The sequence below is a fragment of the Lagopus muta genome, chromosome 16 (assembly GCF_023343835.1).
Source record: "Lagopus muta isolate bLagMut1 chromosome 16, bLagMut1 primary, whole genome shotgun sequence".
Taxonomy (NCBI): Eukaryota; Metazoa; Chordata; class Aves; order Galliformes; family Phasianidae; genus Lagopus; species Lagopus muta.
The window spans coordinates 13,444,340-13,460,707 of NC_064448.1; the positions used below are offsets into that span (position 1 = coordinate 13,444,340).

A 16,368-nucleotide genomic window follows, 5' to 3' on the forward strand; every position below is an offset into this window, starting at 1 on the left:
GAGATGGTTTGAAAAGCAGAGATAAATGGACAAATGGATGTGATTAAGGTAGAAAAAGGGAATGTGCAGAGCTGGTGGCAAGTCCCAGCAACTTGCTTTGCATTTTGGTTACAGAACACTACAGAAAAACTGCAAGCAGAGCTGCAGGAAGCTCACTGTAAGATCAAGATGGTGGAGAATATGCACAAAGAAGAAATTGAAAACATCAGAGAGGAAAAGAATATTCTTCTTCAGCAGAGGGAAGATCTACAGAAACAGGTGACTGCAAATGATACTTGAGTCATCAAGTAGGTGATGCCTTCACTAATTGTCTTTCTGCTGCAGAACAGAATGCAGTAATTCCTCTGACTGCCATCATACTGTAGTGTCCATCTCAGCTGGTGTGAAGGAGACCTACTGGTCATCAGTTGCTGCCCTGAACAGATGGCCTAGTCCTTTCGTTTGTTTGCCAGTGATCATCAGAATGGATTTCTGCTGATCTTTACCTGGTAGCCTTGTTTTTTTTAAGGTGCTTCATGAGATGAACATTGTGTCCCTCTCCACATTTATCAGACAAATCGGCCAAATCTGGTACTCACATAGAATTAGATTTAAATCTGTTCTTCCCCTTTCCTCGTAGTGTATGATATGGTTCGCAGAGACAAGCTGTAGTCTTTGGCTGCTCTGTTATGTTTTACTGCAGGTAGAGGAGCTGACATCTCAGCTAGCAGCCTCTGAAGAGTCCCATCAAGCGATAGGCCATAAAGCTCAGCAAGATCTGAGTGAGGCACAAGAGCTGTCCAGGCAGAAGGTATTGGAGGTTGTGCAACTTCAGAAGGTCTTGGAGGAGGAGAGGGGCCAATGGGAAGAGGTGGAACATCAGAACAAAGAGCTGCAGGTGTGCCTGCAGTCCTTAGAGGGGGAAAGGAGTCGATGGGAAGAAGTGGAACGCCACAACGCAGAATTTCGGGCTTCATTGAAGGCTCTAGAGAGCGAAAGAGACAGGTAACTGAAAGCCTGCAAGGCTCTCTGTTCTGTTTAATGAATTCCCTCTTGTAGTTCTTTTCATACGCAGGTGGATGTGATACCATTTCCTTAAAATGCTGTTCAGAACTATCCATGCAGAACCATTTCATTCTTTTGATCATGTTTCGTTCTCTTTTGTTTTCATCTTTCAGTTACATTTTTTTCTGAAGTAATCTTTTCCTTAAAAGAATGTATTTCTATCTGGTCAGCGTATAAATACTGTTAAACTTTCAGAGATTCAAACCCAAAACATTCTAAGGAAGCAGGGTAGGCTGCAGTATAATGGGCTAAATAGATCCACCAGCTCCACCTTGAGTCCAGTACGCTTTAAACATTTCTTTAAACATTCACGATCATTTCATTCTGATACTTTTTGGCTGGAAGAAGACATCTTCCATGAGAATTTCAAGCTAAGCCAGATTCCCTTCAGAGTGTGCCTTCAGAGGCACAAGGATCAAGCATGTTTTTCATTGCTATCTGTTTCCTCATTTCTCAAAATAACCTACCAGGCATTTGGAGGTACTCAAGCAAGGGCCCTGCTAGTCCTAATGGTTACTGATGTTAATGACTGTCCAAGCATTGCAACAAAGAAGATTTCACCTGATCAAGTCTTGCCAGTCTTCAAGGCACCTTTTCATTGAAGAGAGGAGAAATAAGAGGCAGTGAGCTCTTGCTTCTCCTCTGAGGGATTCTATATCTTATGAGGATCTGTGTGTTTCCTCTAAACTTCCATGACCACTTCTGCCTTTATTTGCCCTCACTGAACTTAATAGTGGTGCTGGCAAATCCTATGAAACTCCCCAGATATCACTTTGCAGTCAGTTGCTGTTCCTACTGGGATGTACATGTTGGGGAAACAAATTTTCTCTTTATTGACACAATCTCTTTGATTCTCATTAGTCAAAATAATTTATTTTCTTCTTGCCCATCATCTTCATTTATTTTGACTTCCTAAGCTATATGGTATCACTATTTGCACCATGGTCCTAGTCTTAGCTTCCACCAAGTTGTTTGCTGAACCAACGATCTGAGTTCCCTTTTGGTCTGGGGGACATAAGGAAAGTTCCCCACTTAAATTATATATTGAATAAACATCAACCTTAATAGTCCAGTGTTTTGAGCCTTTAATTCTCCTACGTCTTACTTGTTTCATTATTACCTGTCTGTGAAATTAGCTTTTAGTGACAATGGCTCATTTAGAAAGACTGGGGAAATGGAGACATCTATGGCCAGTCTCTTGCTTTGGTAGATTTTTCTGGGACTTGACTGTTTTACCCATTACAGGCCAGCAAGCCTCACCTCTGTGCCTGCAAGACTATGGAACAGATTTTTTTTCTGCAAACGATGAGGCAGATTCAAGATAAAGAGGTGATCTGAGGTAGCCATCACAGCTTCACCAAGGGCAGGTCATGCCTGACCAATCTGGTGGCCTTCTGCGATGGGATGACAGCATCAGTGGATAAAGGCAGAGCAACCAGTACCATCTAGCTGGACTTCTGCAAGGCCTTTGATATGGTCCTGCACCACATCCTTATCTAAATGGGAGAGAGATGGATTTGAAAAGTGGGCTATTCAATGGACAAAGAATTGGTCAGTTGGTTGCAGCCAGAAGGTTTTGGTCAGCAGCTCTATGTTCAGGTAGAGGCTGGTTACTTGTGGTGTTCCCCAGGAGCCTATCTGGGGACTGGTGCTCTTTAACATCTTTACCAATAGCCTGGATAGTGGGATCGAGTGCATCCTCAGCAAGTTTGTGGGTGACACCAAGCTGAGTAGTGCAGTTGGTACATTAAAAAGCAACGCCATCCAAAGGGACCTGGAAAGGCTTGAGAACTAGACCCACATTAACCTACTGAGGGTCAACAAGGCAAGCGCAAAGTGTTGCACCTGAGTTGGGGCTATCCCAGGTATGTGAACAAACTGGGAAAAGAACTCTCTGAGAGCAGCCCTGCAGAGAAGGACGTGTGGGTCCTGGTGGACGAAAAGGCGGACGTGAGCCTGCAGTGTATTCTTGCAGCCCAGAAGGGCAGCAGCATCCTGGGCTGCATCAACAGAGAGGGCTGGCAGACAGGGCGAGGGAGAGGATTGTCTCCTGCTCTGTCCTCATGAGGCCTCACTGCAGCACTTACACCACGCAGGTTGTCATGTATGTTTCTTAGGCCCTTACTACTACAAAGATGAGATAGAGAACTGCTTCACCAAAGACCATCTTCTATCTGTATTTTCCTTAGTCTCCAATCCTGTGCTATACATTTAAGAGTATTATTGTGAGCTCCACTGCATGGAGTCCCCCAGCGTAGGAGGGTAAGAAGTTATCCCCCTTTTCCCTGGAGGTTTTAGTCTTATGTTCTTCTGTGGAATTCTTGAAGTTGAGAAGAACTGAAACCAGTGGTGAATAAAGCTGCCCCTTATTACCACCTGTATTGCTGAGTGGCAGAACATGAGGTTGTATCTGTGGATATCACTTTTAACATCTCTCATTGAAGTGTTTCAGTATATGTGCTCCTGTGTTGTCTGTATTCCCATCTCAAAGATGTATTAAACTTAGCCACTAATTAGCTTTTCTCTGTGGAAATGAGTGTAGTAGGTGCATGCTTTGCTGTGATCGCTAACCTGGCTTAGGATTGAACAAGCAGCCTAGTTGTTTAGGTACACCTCAGCAGACAGCAGTTTTAGCCTTGATGGTTCAAGTTCAGAGAATTTATTAGGTCTTATACAATGAGTAATGAGTTGCATGTTCTCTTTCAGGCTATCTCTGTCTCTGGAACAGAAGGAATTGAGCCTCAAGACCTTGGAAGAAAACAACCTTGTCCAGCAGAACGAGGTGTCTAAACTGCATTCTGCTATTCAGCAGGCTCAGCAGCTCCACTCAGACCACAGAAGAGAAATACAAGAGCTCAACAGCCAGGTGTCCTATCCATTAAGCTTCCTCCTACCCAGGGGCATTGAATACCGCTTCATTTTGTAGGTTTCAGCTTGTTTCCCCTTCCAACAATGCACACCCCTGTGTTCTGCCTAGAGGCTGCACACAGACGTGAAGGCTGGATTTGTTGTATTTTCCTTGTTTTGCTCCCAGTTCTCTCATGATTCAGGGCATTAAATCTCTGAAGAGCAATAGAAGACTCCTTTGAAATTTCTCAGTATCTATGTTACAAATGTCCCCTAATGGTGGGAGTCTACCTCTGTAGGTCACTGAGTGATCTGATGACGTAGAAGTGGTTATCACAGTCTGTGGAAGGCACTTCCACCTCAGCCCAGTTCATCTGGTGTTTTGGAGGTGCACAGTAAGGGATGGTGACTGACTTCTGTTTACTTCTATGCCTAGACATCCCTGACAGCCCCGCCTCCATGCAGGGGTGCTTGATACCTTGCCCTGCCAACCCCCTGCTCGAACACACACTCCTTCATTTCTGAAGTTGGAAAGAGTGATGGCTTGGCCATAATGTTGTGGATAGGGAGGCTTCGTTTTGGCCCCTTAGCCTCCAGGCATCTGTTTTGAGCTCATTGTCTGTTTGCTCAGTCTGAGTTCTTGTGTGTATTTGTTGTTTTGTTTTGTTTTTTTTTTTGCCTTTGGTTTCCAACATGCTGCTGGAATTTCTTCTTCGTTCTTCTCCCCACTTCTCTGCTTTCTGAGTAGCAGCTCTATCCCTGAAGCTCTGTGCATCTGTGTTACAGGTACAGACGCTGCAGGAAGTGGTGCTGGAGAAGGAAGCCAGCCTGGCAGCTCGGGAGAAGCAGCTGTTACAGGATCTGGAGGAGTCTCGAGCAGGCGAACGGTGCTTGAGAGACTCTTTGCATGTGCTAGAGGCTGAGATGGCTGAACTTCATTTGAGGCTTTGTAGCACAGAGAACAGAGCAAAGGCATTGGCTACAGAGTGCCAGGAGGCTAATAATGCCCACTGCGAAGCCCAGTCCCAGCTGGACAAATTGCACTTGGTTCTTCACCACGTGCTGTGTGACAGCACTGATAAAAGCAGAGACTTAGTCACTTGGAGTTCAGGCAAGTGTGGGAGGAACGAGAATTACACAGAGTGCTTGGGGATGGAGGAGAATATGGAGGGCAGGGATGGTTCTTTGCAATCCTAATAGATTGATCCTTTCGGTTCGGACTGTCTCAAGCCTTGGGAAGTCTGGAAAGCCTGAGCTTTCTGCAGAGAGACAAGTCGGTATTGGTACATGGAGAAGCCACTAGCACCAGTAGCCATGAGATGCATATGTATTCTTTTCTGGGAGCAGTGCTCACATTAGCGTGCTGCAGAATAATCTTAGCCTATGACATGACTTGCTGTAACTTAAACTTCAGTACAGCTACAAAGATGCTGCCACCTTCTGCAGTGTATAAACAGATCTTGTTTGTTGGAGACCTCCAAATTAAAGCATGAAACTGAATGGCTTCTCTCTTCAGAACAGGATCGTGTCTGGGACCTAACTGTTTCTCAGGCTAAGGACCTCCCTGTAGAGCTCATGGTGGACAGAGTGGCAGCAGCCCTGCAAGACCTGCGTCAGGACCTGAAGCAAACTCAGCAAGATCTGGTAATGTGTCTCTGTAGTGCACCCAGAAGTCCTGTCCCTTTGCTGGACTGAGCTGAGAAGCAGATTGCCAATGCCAGAATGGGTGTAAATTCTTGTAGGCCAGGTTTGCTTGCTGTCACGAGGAGATAGGACAATCATATTTTCCATTACTGTCCAACTGCCCCCTCCCACCTTAGCTATTTCTGCCTCTAGCTTTTGTACCTCCTTGTCTCCTGCCAGCAGTGGCTCCATGAACATACACTGATCTTGCCTCTTCCAGAATGATGCTGGGAAGAAAGTGCAGGACCTGGAAGTGGAGCTGAGCAAGAGGCAAGCTGAGAGGGACCACCTCAGTGCCCGCAATGAGGAGCTACAGAAACAGCTGGCTCAAAGCCAGGAAGGTACAGCTTCTTTCCAACCCACTGAGTCAATCCCGTCTCACAGGAAGGGATTTCTGACAGCACACAGAGGAACGGTGCTGCAGTGCCAGGAGATGAGAGGGTGGAGAAAAAACAGCAAGCATGAGACTTGAGCACAGGACACACGGCACTGCATCCAGTGCTATGGCTGGTGATGGGTGTGCAGCAGTGATGCCTTTCAGATCGTGTGTCACTACAGAGTAGGTGTAGCTTGATTCCTCGTATGTCCTTCTCCATGGACGCTAAAAATACCATCTTGCTAAAAACATCACCTTTGTCGACTTCCTTTTCCTCTTACATGGCCATTTCACTGACCATCAGTTCCATGTTAAGCTATTAGGTTACTGTAATTGCCAGCATGTGCTTGCTTTCTTTTCTGCTGTTTTTCCTGGTTTTCTGGTACCTAAAGCTCCTGCAGTCTGATATTTGAGTTTCAATCTGTAGCAAACATAATTTCTTGCTTCCCTAGTGACTTCTTATTATGTTTTTGGTAATGTTTACCTTAGATTAATCTACAAATTGCTTTTCATATGCAACTAGCTACCTCTTAATCTCCAGGCCTCCCCAGAGCCTCCGTGGCTGTTGGCCTCCTGTATCATAGCCAGACAGGCATATCTTCTCCTGTCTCTGTCACTGTTTCTCCACTTTCCAAATTAGAATTGCCTTTTGGTCGTCTTTTCTTGTTTTCCATGCCTCAGACTGCAGGAACAAGGAAGTGTGAGCATTCCTAGAAGTCTCCCTCGTGTACTGCCTTATGCTCCCATGGTACCTTTAACTATTCAGTTATTTCTTTGTGTTATTTCTGTGAGGTGGAACTGATGATCATTTTCACAGTTTTCCAGGCCTTACATCATCCCTATTTCTGGAACGTTTGTATTGTTGGTTCTTTCTGATTTATTATAATTTGTTTCTTTGTTTTATCATATATGGTAACAGCTTCTGTACTTTCAATTCTGCCACTGAATAGAATGTTGAATTCTATTGTCTTAGTGGTCAGTTTTTTCTTTTTAGTTCCTGCCCAGTAGTTCAGTCTATTTCTACAGTTCTGTCTCTTAGTATGCTTCAGTTCCTGTGTGACTGTAAGCTTTTGTGCTTCCAGTCTCACTGCAGATATGAATCTCAATTATTCTTGTTGTGCTGTCATCCCGCTGTCGCAGGATATTATTTTTCTCTACCAGTGCACAATGTGTTACCCAAGCATTCCTTTGGAAAAAGATTCCTTAAAGTGCATCTTCAAGCATAACGCTGGCACATGTCCTCTTCTCTAAAGCCTTGTGTGACTTTCTGGTTAATTAACTGTGTCACAGTCAGTCTTCACATATACTTCTTGTTCCCCTTGCCTACTCTTAGCTCCTTATCTTTAGAGCACTAGACCTTTCACTGGCTGTTCCTGTCCTTGTTTCATCAGTGAGGGTTGTATCTGATTCTAATGCTGTTGGTGACCTGCTGCTGTGTCATTAGCCTTAGCCTTTTAACATGCAGAACAGAGATGCATTTTCATATTATTCTGAATCTTGCCACTTTCATGCTTCCACTTTTCTCTGGCTGGCAGGTTTTTAATTATGTCTGTTTTGAAAGTTCATGCGGGTTTAAGGTCTATAAAACACAGACAGGTGGGGAAAAAAAATGTTATTTTCTCCCTAGGTTACAAATCAGTTTGATTTTACTTTGCTTTTCACCTTTTCCTTGATCTTTTCTGCTGCAGAGACACAGATGGCAGAAGGCAAGAACAACTCCTTACAAGCAGCCTTGCAGGCAGAGGCTGCTGCTCTAAAGAAGGAGGCTGTGACACTACATCAAGAGGTGGCATCTTTGGAAAGGAGACTTGAGAATGCTGAGAAGCAAAAAAAGGATGTGCTGGTATGGCTGACAGATGCTGTGCAGGGCAGGTTCTAGCTTTTTTTTTTTTTCCTATCTATTAATAATTTTAAGGAACTTTTTTTCAGTGGAGAGTTGGTTTTCAGTGATGCTATAAAAGTTTTGTCCAAATCTGAGGAGATGCAGAATATACAAATGCTGACTAAGTCTCTTTCATTTACCTTCCTTCCATTTGTTCTTTGTTCCCTAGACTTGTTTTCCTGCTAGCTCCTGTGGCTGAGTTAGCAGGATCAACAGCTTGAGTAAGAGGTCAGTCCAGAAAGTAGAGAGAACCAATATCACAAAATACAAGGGCAAAAGAACAAAACTGATATAAGTGATCCTTCTTAGTTTTTCTGATAGCGTTCTTCTGAATAAAGGAGAAAAAGATACTAGAGTCATGCAGAACTTACTTATGGGGGAATCCAATTGAATAGGTAGAAGCTTCTACTAGATGTTCAGACTGCAGCTCTTGACTGCCGCCAAAGTGGAAGTTTGAATCTAGTATGAAAACAAACCTATATAAATAGAATTACTGAATCTTTTTCTCCCTGTGTTGCAGCATGAACGGGACAGACTGCAAGCAGTTGAAGAAAAACTGATGTGGGAGATAAAATTTCTTCAGGAATCAATCACAGCCTCAGAAACACGAGCAAACACAGCAACAGATATGAATCACTCCCTTGAACAAGAACTTCAAACTACATTGTCTGTCTTGAAAACAAAAAATAAGGAGGTGGACACTCAGCGGGAGAAAATCCAGATGCTACAGAAAGAGGCAGCAGATGTAAAAGCTTTACAGGAGCATCTTACTCAAGTGAATGCCATCCTGTCAAAGAGAGAGGGAGAAATGAAGTTATACCAGGAACAGATGAGAATGCTGGAAAGCCAGAAAGAAATGCATAAAGCTACTCTAGATCAAGTTATTAAGGACATAAAAGAGAAAAAACAGAAGACTGAATCCCAGCAAGAACAAATTCAGGAGTTAGAGAAGCAGCAAGAGCTGCAGAGGACTGCTGTAAGCAAAATGAGCAAAGACCTGGAAGACAGAGATAAGGAGATCAGGTCCCAGCAAGAAGAAATATGGGAGCTAGAGAAGCAACAAGAACTGCAGAGAACTGCTATAGGCAAGATGACTAAAGACCTGGCACACAGAGACCAGGAGATCAGATCCCAACAGGAAGAGATACGGGAGCTAGAGAAGCAGAGAGAACTGCAGAGGACTGCTGCAAGTAAGATGAGCAAAGATCTAAAGGAGAAAGATGAGAAGATAAGATCCCAGCAAGAACTGATAGAAGAGCTAGAGAAGCAGCAAGAACTGCAGAGGACTGCCATAAGCAAAATGAGCAAAAACCTAGAGGAGAGAGATCAGGAGATCAGATCCCAGCAAGGACTGATAGAGGAGCTAGAGAAGCACCAAGAAACGCAGAGGAATATTGTAAATAAGATGAACAAAGACCTGGAGGAGAGAGATGGGAATATAAGCACCCAGCAAGAACTGATAGAGGAGCTGGAGAAGCATCAAGAACTGCAGAGGGCTGCTGTGAGCAAAATGAACAAAGACCTGGAGGAGAGAGATGAGAAGATCAGATCCCAGCAAGAACTGATAGAGGAGTTAAAGAAGCAGCAGGAACTGCAGAGGACTGTTGTAAGCAAGATGAGCAAAAACCTGGAGGACAGAGACCAGGAGATCAAATCCCTGCAAGAAGAGATACAGGAACTGGAGAAGCAACGAGAAATGCAGAAGACTGCTGTGAGCAAGATGAGCAAAGACCTGGAGGACAGAGACCAGGAGATTAGATCCCAGCAAGAAGAGATACAGGAACTGGAGAAGCAACGAGAACTGCAGAGAACTGTTGTAAGCAAGATGAGCAAAGATCTGGAAGAGAGAGACCAGAAGATCAAGTTTCAGGAAGGGAAGCTAATAATTCTAGAACAACACGGTACATCACAGGTGAGAAGTTTGCTAGCGGATCTTGATCATATGAAAGGAAACTTGAAGGAGAAAAACTTAGAGCTGATGTCTCTAAATCAGCAGATCAAAGAACTGGAGATGGAGAGAGAAGAGGTGAAATCTTTGCACGCAAGCCTTGAACAGCTCAGAGCAGACCTTAGGGATAGAGAGAATGAGTCTGACTCTCAAAGGGATCAGTTAAGATTCTTTCAGCAGTACAAGGAGCATCAAGAGGAGTACCTGCAAGAGCTTCAGGGTAAAGTAGCAAAAATGACACTTTCCTTATCTAAAAAAGATCAAGAGCTTGAGTCACAGCAAAAGCAAATCCAGGAAGCTGAAGAAGTCATGGAAAAGAAGTTGAAGACTGTTTGTGACCAACTGGAGCAGACATTAGAAACCTTAAATGAAAAGGAAAGACTCCTAGACATCCAAAAGCAACAAACAAGGGAATATGAGGAAAAAACAGAACAGATGAATGTCTTACGTAGAGACTTAGAACACACTAAGGCAATATTGAGAGAGAAGGATTTAACGATTGAATCTCAGAAGGAACTGATTGAGACCTTCCAAAAACAAGAAAAAGACTCCATGCAGCAGAAGGAAATTCTGCAGCATCTTAAAGGGTCTTTAAAGGAACAAGAACAGGAAACTGTATCCCTTAGAAAGCAGTGTGAGGCATTTAAAGAAATGGAGGAAAAGCACAAAACTGATCAGGTGATTCTTCAAGAAACAAAAATGACTCTGAAAGAAAGAGAGAGAACAATAGAGGTGTTAGAGGAAGCTGTCTCTAAGCTTCAACAACAAAATGACAATACGACGATGCAGACTGCAGCTATAGTGCAGAAACTGGAATGTGCTGAATCTTCCCTAGTAGCTAGAGATCAAGAGATAGCATCTCTGAAAGAGCATGTCCAGGATCTTCAAGAGCAGAAGGAGACAGAAGCTAAACAGGCCAGAAGTCTACAGCAGGAACTAAACACAATGAGCAAAACAATGAAGAAGAACAACTTGGAGATTCTCAAACAGTCAGAGCAGATCAGTGTGTTTCAGATTCGTGAAGAAAGTATGAAAGTAGCACTGATGTCTTGCCAGAATCAAGTGAGTCTGCTTGAGGAAGTGGTGAGAAAGAGAAATGAAGACAATGAAACTCTTCTGCAAAAACTCCAGCACCGAGAAGAAGAACTGAAGACCTTGCAGAATCTCCAGCTTACGCTGTCTGAGAAGAAAGAGGAGATCAAACATCATGCAGTGGAAGAGAAGTTCCTGGAAGAAGCCTTGCATGGGAGAGAACGGGAGACAAAGGGTCAAGGTGAGCAAAAAAAGTTAGAAGATGAGGAAATAAGAGATCTTCATGAGGATTTCCAGCATGTTCAGCAGACTCCGACAGAGAAGGATGAAGAGATCAAATACCAGAGAGACAGAGTCAAGTATTTAGAGAAAACTCTGACAGGGAAAGAAAAAGAGCTGAGGAGGCAGAGTGAACTCTTGAAACAATTAACATCAGCTCTGCATTGGAAGGATGAAGGGGAGACTCTAAAGAAACAAATCCAGAAACTCCAAAAATGGGAGGAAGAAGAAGCAGAGAAGAGGAGGGTTCTCCAAGAGAGAGACCAGTTCTTGAAAAGGCAGAAAGAACTAGCTCAACAACTGGAAGATGAGAGGAAAGTAAAGGGGGAAGAATTGAAGCGTGTGATTGCTATTTTGAAGCAGACTGAAAGCGGAGAAATCGAATGGAAAGAGAAGGCACAAGCACTGACTCTTGCCCTTTCTAAGAGTGAAATGACCAATGGGACTTTGAGGGAAGAAATAGCCATCCTGCAGAGTATGGTTTCAGAGAGGGACAAGGACCGGTTTCATCTTCAGGTAGGTGATGTGACTGGTCATCAGTCAGCTAAAATGTCTGTAAATTCTAATGTTGTTTCCCATAAATATTTACCAGCTTGGCCAAAGAACCTATGATTTCAGTCAGTAGGCTAGCCTGCCTGTGCAGCACAGGCCACAGACCATTCACCTGCTACAATTTTTTTCTGTCAAGCCCAGGACTACTGAAAGAACTACAGAGCTTGCTGTTAAATCAAGTCCAAAAGTTAGGGATTAGTAATCAGTTCTGCTGTCCAGGCAAGTTTAGCCAACGTAGTGTGGTTAGGATTTGGCATGGAGACAAAAGGGCACAGCTGACCAAACTAATGTGGTAAACTTTATAGGATTTTTTAAAGATGGCTGAGGAGCACCAAATGACAGTGCTGAGAGTATTTTCAGAGATCTGCTGTTTCTGACCAAGCACATTCTGTTTACTTGTGAACAAGCAAGAGGTTATTTCGTTACTAGCTACATGATTATGTTTTGGTCCCTATAGCACATAGGAACATATATTGTTGTTTTAGCCTGTCAGGAAGGAAAGAAGGGACTTAATGGTGTCCATGTCTGAGGCTGGTCACCCTCTCTGACATGTTAATTTGGTCCCTCTAACCTTTATGTGGTGACTGCTCACATAATGTCTGTGTACCGCCAGGAGGCTACTGAAGGCAGTGAGAACCTATCGTGGCTCTTGGAGAAGAAGCTGCTATGGCAGCGGCTGGAGTGTCTGCAGCAAGCAGTTGCAAGGCTGGAACATGAAAAGTCTGAGCTGAAGCAACTCAATGCTGAGCTCAGGATAACTCTTGAGCAGGTAAAAAAGGCTTTCGCTGCCTCTGCAGTGCTTGTAGTCCTCTAGAACTCAGCTTGTTTCCATATACAGTCCTTTAGAGTCCTCTGTTTACTTCCCTCTCCCACGTGGAGACGCATGGAGTTGCACATTTTCTTTCTCCACTGACACCTCACTGCTTTCACAGAAGAACATTCACTCAGGTCCTGCTCTTCTTGCCCTGCTGTCACCTTGCACTTGCAGTTGATACTCATGTTAGGAACTTCCTCTTGCTCTTTCTCTTCCATAGTCTATGCCAAGTGCTTTTTGCCTCCAACTTTCTGTGATGCAATTAAACAGTCCTGCACAGAAATCTCCTCAAAAATAATGTCCTGGGATCTTTCATTTATTTTTTTTTCCCTGTTTGGTGGCTGGTTTCTGTGATTCTTTCTCCTATCCAACATGCAGGTGGAACGTGAACGGAGGAGGCTGAAGAGAAGTTGTAGTCGCCAATCACAGTCAAATGTAAACAGGCTTTCTTTCTCAGAATCTGATGGGGACAAGATGCCTGCTTCTAGAAAGGTGCGAACAGAATCTTACTGGGTGAAAGAAGGGTCTGGCCATGCAGAGGAACCATGACAAATTCCAGTGGCAACACTGCGCTCCCCCTCACCCCCCACCACATAGACATAATATAAATTTGACCCTGCTGAGACTGGAGACTAAAAAGAATTCCTTGCATTTTCTTCACAGGAGGAGGCTCGTGCTCTCTGCAATCAATTAGCTGATTTACAGAATCAGGTGAGGAATAGAAAAGCTGTCATCAAAAGCTGCTGTAGCTGCGCTGCTGAACACAACTTTGCATGATGTTACAGCGCAAGTTTTGTTTGGCCGGGTCCCAGCTGTCAGGAAGTGAGTACAGCAGGCAGTGGAAATACCCAGGTAGCTGCATTAGTTGGCCACGGGTGAACAAGACCATTAATATAGGCTGGTCTCTGACTTACCAAGTCAGGCATGGTGGGTGATGGATTGCAGGAAAATCAGAAAATTGAAACTTTCCTGCAGCCAGAGAGTATTTTAAAGATGTTTCCTTTGAGCCTTGCTCATCTTGTCAACTATTCTTGTTTTCCCTTGATTCAATAAAAGGGGAGCTTGCATCTTACCGGAGTTCCAGGGGCACAAGACAGGGGCCAACCTTATAGCTGTCATGCAGCCATAAGTCTCGTATTGCTGTTCTGTGCTAATCATGGTCCCAGTACTGGACTGAGTCAGAGACCTAAGCACTATAAGAATATTTGTTTTATCAGTGTAAGCACATACCTTTCGATTACTGAACACTAGTGCATCTTTTCACAGCAATACTGGCAGTACAACAGGTTGCCAGACTTCTCTTCCACTTAGAATCGTAGAATCAGAAGGTTGGAAGGGACCTACATGATTATCTAGTCCACCATCATCTAGTTCCACTTCTGTGAGTCAGGTATATCTGACTCCAGGTCATCTAGGAGATCGAGGTCTCCCCGAGGGTATGAATCTTCACAGGTGATAAAAGCAACAGGGGTGCATAATACTTCTGTGGCTAAAGTACATTCTCCTTCGTTCTGGAAAGTAAGCTGAGCGTGCTGCTGAAGCCAGCAAGTTATCATGAGCTCTTGCTAGGAAGCTTCAGTGTCTGAAGTTCTGTTCAGGAGAACTGATTTGAGCTCCTTTTCCTCCTGTGACTGTTGTATCTGCATGCATTGTGGACCTACTTCAGCAGAAAAATTAAAGTGTTCTGATCGAAGAATAGATCTTAGCTTATTAATGAAGGCACTCTGTAGCTCTGAGAGACAGCAAAACTGCAACTAGATCTCCTGTTTCCTGACAGATGCTTTAAGCAGCAGGCAGCTGCTTCTCCCAGTTGTGTCCCTGGATTACCTACCAAGGCGTGGGAGGGTTTTTCGGCCTTTAAACCCCACTTTCACAAAGATGTCCTTGTTATTTCAGATACGAGGTCAGGTCTGTCCCTCTGTGAAGTGGTGTGGTTCCCTCTGGTTCCTTTTCTCATGTTAGCTTTTCAGTTTTCAAGCTGTTTCTGAACAGAAAGGTTCTTCAATACCTCACTACTAAGCAAGCAGTCTTTTTTTATGACACTGGTGTAACCAGTGGTCCTTCTGTGAGGAAAAAGCATGTGGAACTAAGGTGACAGTTGCCAAAATTTCTCTTGAAAAAAAGTTTCATTACTAAATCCTGTAGGAATATTTTTCTTTGCTGTGCAGATATGCCAGTGTTGTACACGCGTGCAGTGTGAGAGAAAGGAATTTGCATTGTTGATCATCATTCAGTTCATGTTGACTTTGGAATCTGTTACTTCCCATTCAACAAGGACAAAGTGTTGGCCAGAACTGGAGTTAGAGGGTGCTTCCCTGACAGCTGGTTCCACGGAGCTAAGGCCGGTCCTGCAGTGTGGGTTTCTCTGAACTCATCCTTCTGCCTCTTTCAGGTGACTGTTCTGCAGCAGCAGTTGGCACAAGAACGAAAATACAAGCAGGACTATATTGAGTGTTGTGCAAAGACCAGCCAGGAGCTGTTGGACCTTCACCAAGAGCTGTCTTACTCCCTGGAGACTGTGGTCAGGGAGCCCAAAGCTGCTGTTCTGGAGGCAGAGACTCAGAAGCTGGATCGATCTCTGAACCATACCTTGGCACTAATATCTCTGGACTGCCGATCTCCTGAGAGACAGCTGTCGCACTCAGCAGTGAGATCCACCACAAGGGATGGCCTGAGGTAACAGGAGCAGTGTGCTGCTAGAGCTGAGTTGGAGACCTGCAGTAGCAGGTGGTGAGGTGACTGCTGCAGAGCACAGGTACCGAGGTAAGAGAGAAGTTAGGAGCACTGCGGGATCTCCAGCAGCAGTGGTGGGACAAATCTGGTGCTGGCTGGCATGGACGAGGTCAGCCGCCCCTTCTTCCGAAGCACTCCATCGTGGCATGCCTCCTCACCAGCCTCCAGGTGGCTCTCAGGATATTCCTGTCAGCTTCTGAACTGTTTACAAAGACTTTTTCAATAAATTTATTTCTTCAAAACACTGCACATTTCCTGATCTATGTTTTTCTCCTATTACGTTCTTCAAAGCCAAGTTTCGTGCCTAGATGGATCGATTTCTTTCTGTGCTTAGCATAGTGATAAGCAGTATTCTTTGGGCGTCCAAACAACAGGGATACTTTGTTATTTCTTTGTTGTATTGGGGCAGCTGCACTGTGGCAGTGTTCCTGTCTCATACCCTTGCCAGGAGTTATCTTCTGGTGTAGGAAGTCGGGGTGCACTTGGTTCTGTTTGCATTTGATAACATTACTTAGTGACTGAAATGTTTTGATGGTTTATTTATTAAAAAAAAATTTGCTGGAGGACTGACTTATTTCTGCAAGGGAAAAAAACAAAAAACCCAGAACCCTGAGACTCTTAACCCTTAGATTGCTAACTCATAATTGGTGCCTACTCTCTTTTCAGTCCTGCATGGGATGGTTTATTCCTGCACCATAAGCTGTCAGACTCTTAACTCTGAGGCTACAAACCCTGCTCTGGGTGCCCATCTCCTCTGCCCAGTGCCTCCTGTGCTGGGTGTCAGCCTGCAGCTGCCCTGCAGGGGCAAGCAGTGCTGTGTGGGGCTGCCAGGGAGGAAAGCAAAGGCACAGATGGGACAGAACAGGGCAAGGGATGTGGGGAAGAAAAAAAAAAACAACAGAAAACAACAGAGCAAAGAAAGAAGAAGGGATTCTATAGGTACACTGATCAGATGAGAGGCCAAGGAGAGTGTAGTCCCCAGTACATGGAAAGGGAGATCCGGCACCGCTCCTACGGAGGAAGGCTGAGCGAGCGGGGGCTGTTCTGCCTGGAGCAGAGAAGGCTCCGGTGGGACCATAGTGCAGCCTTCGGTTCTCCGGGGTGCGTATAAACAGGAGAGATTGGCTTTTCACACAGACAGCGATAGGCCAAGAGGGAACGGCTTCAAACTGAAAGAG

At 44.5% G+C, this 16,368-nt stretch overlaps 1 protein-coding gene across 1 annotated transcript in view; it reads left to right on the forward strand.

Annotated features, from left to right (window-relative positions):
- The window catches only part of CEP250 (centrosomal protein 250), a 33,348-nt gene extending 17,664 nt beyond the window's left edge, over positions 1-15,684 (forward strand). Inside the window, exons 20-31 of the mRNA XM_048962901.1 lie at positions 115-258; positions 683-984; positions 3,751-3,910; positions 4,678-5,002; positions 5,408-5,535; positions 5,795-5,915; positions 7,639-7,793; positions 8,353-11,607; positions 12,257-12,412; positions 12,836-12,949; positions 13,121-13,168; positions 14,850-15,684. Coding sequence (XP_048818858.1) covers positions 115-258; positions 683-984; positions 3,751-3,910; positions 4,678-5,002; positions 5,408-5,535; positions 5,795-5,915; positions 7,639-7,793; positions 8,353-11,607; positions 12,257-12,412; positions 12,836-12,949; positions 13,121-13,168; positions 14,850-15,137 — 5,196 coding nt within the window. The 3' untranslated portion in view covers positions 15,138-15,684. The remainder of the gene's footprint in view (positions 1-114; positions 259-682; positions 985-3,750; positions 3,911-4,677; positions 5,003-5,407; positions 5,536-5,794; positions 5,916-7,638; positions 7,794-8,352; positions 11,608-12,256; positions 12,413-12,835; positions 12,950-13,120; positions 13,169-14,849) is intronic.
- The last annotated feature ends 684 nt before the right edge of the window (positions 15,685-16,368 follow it).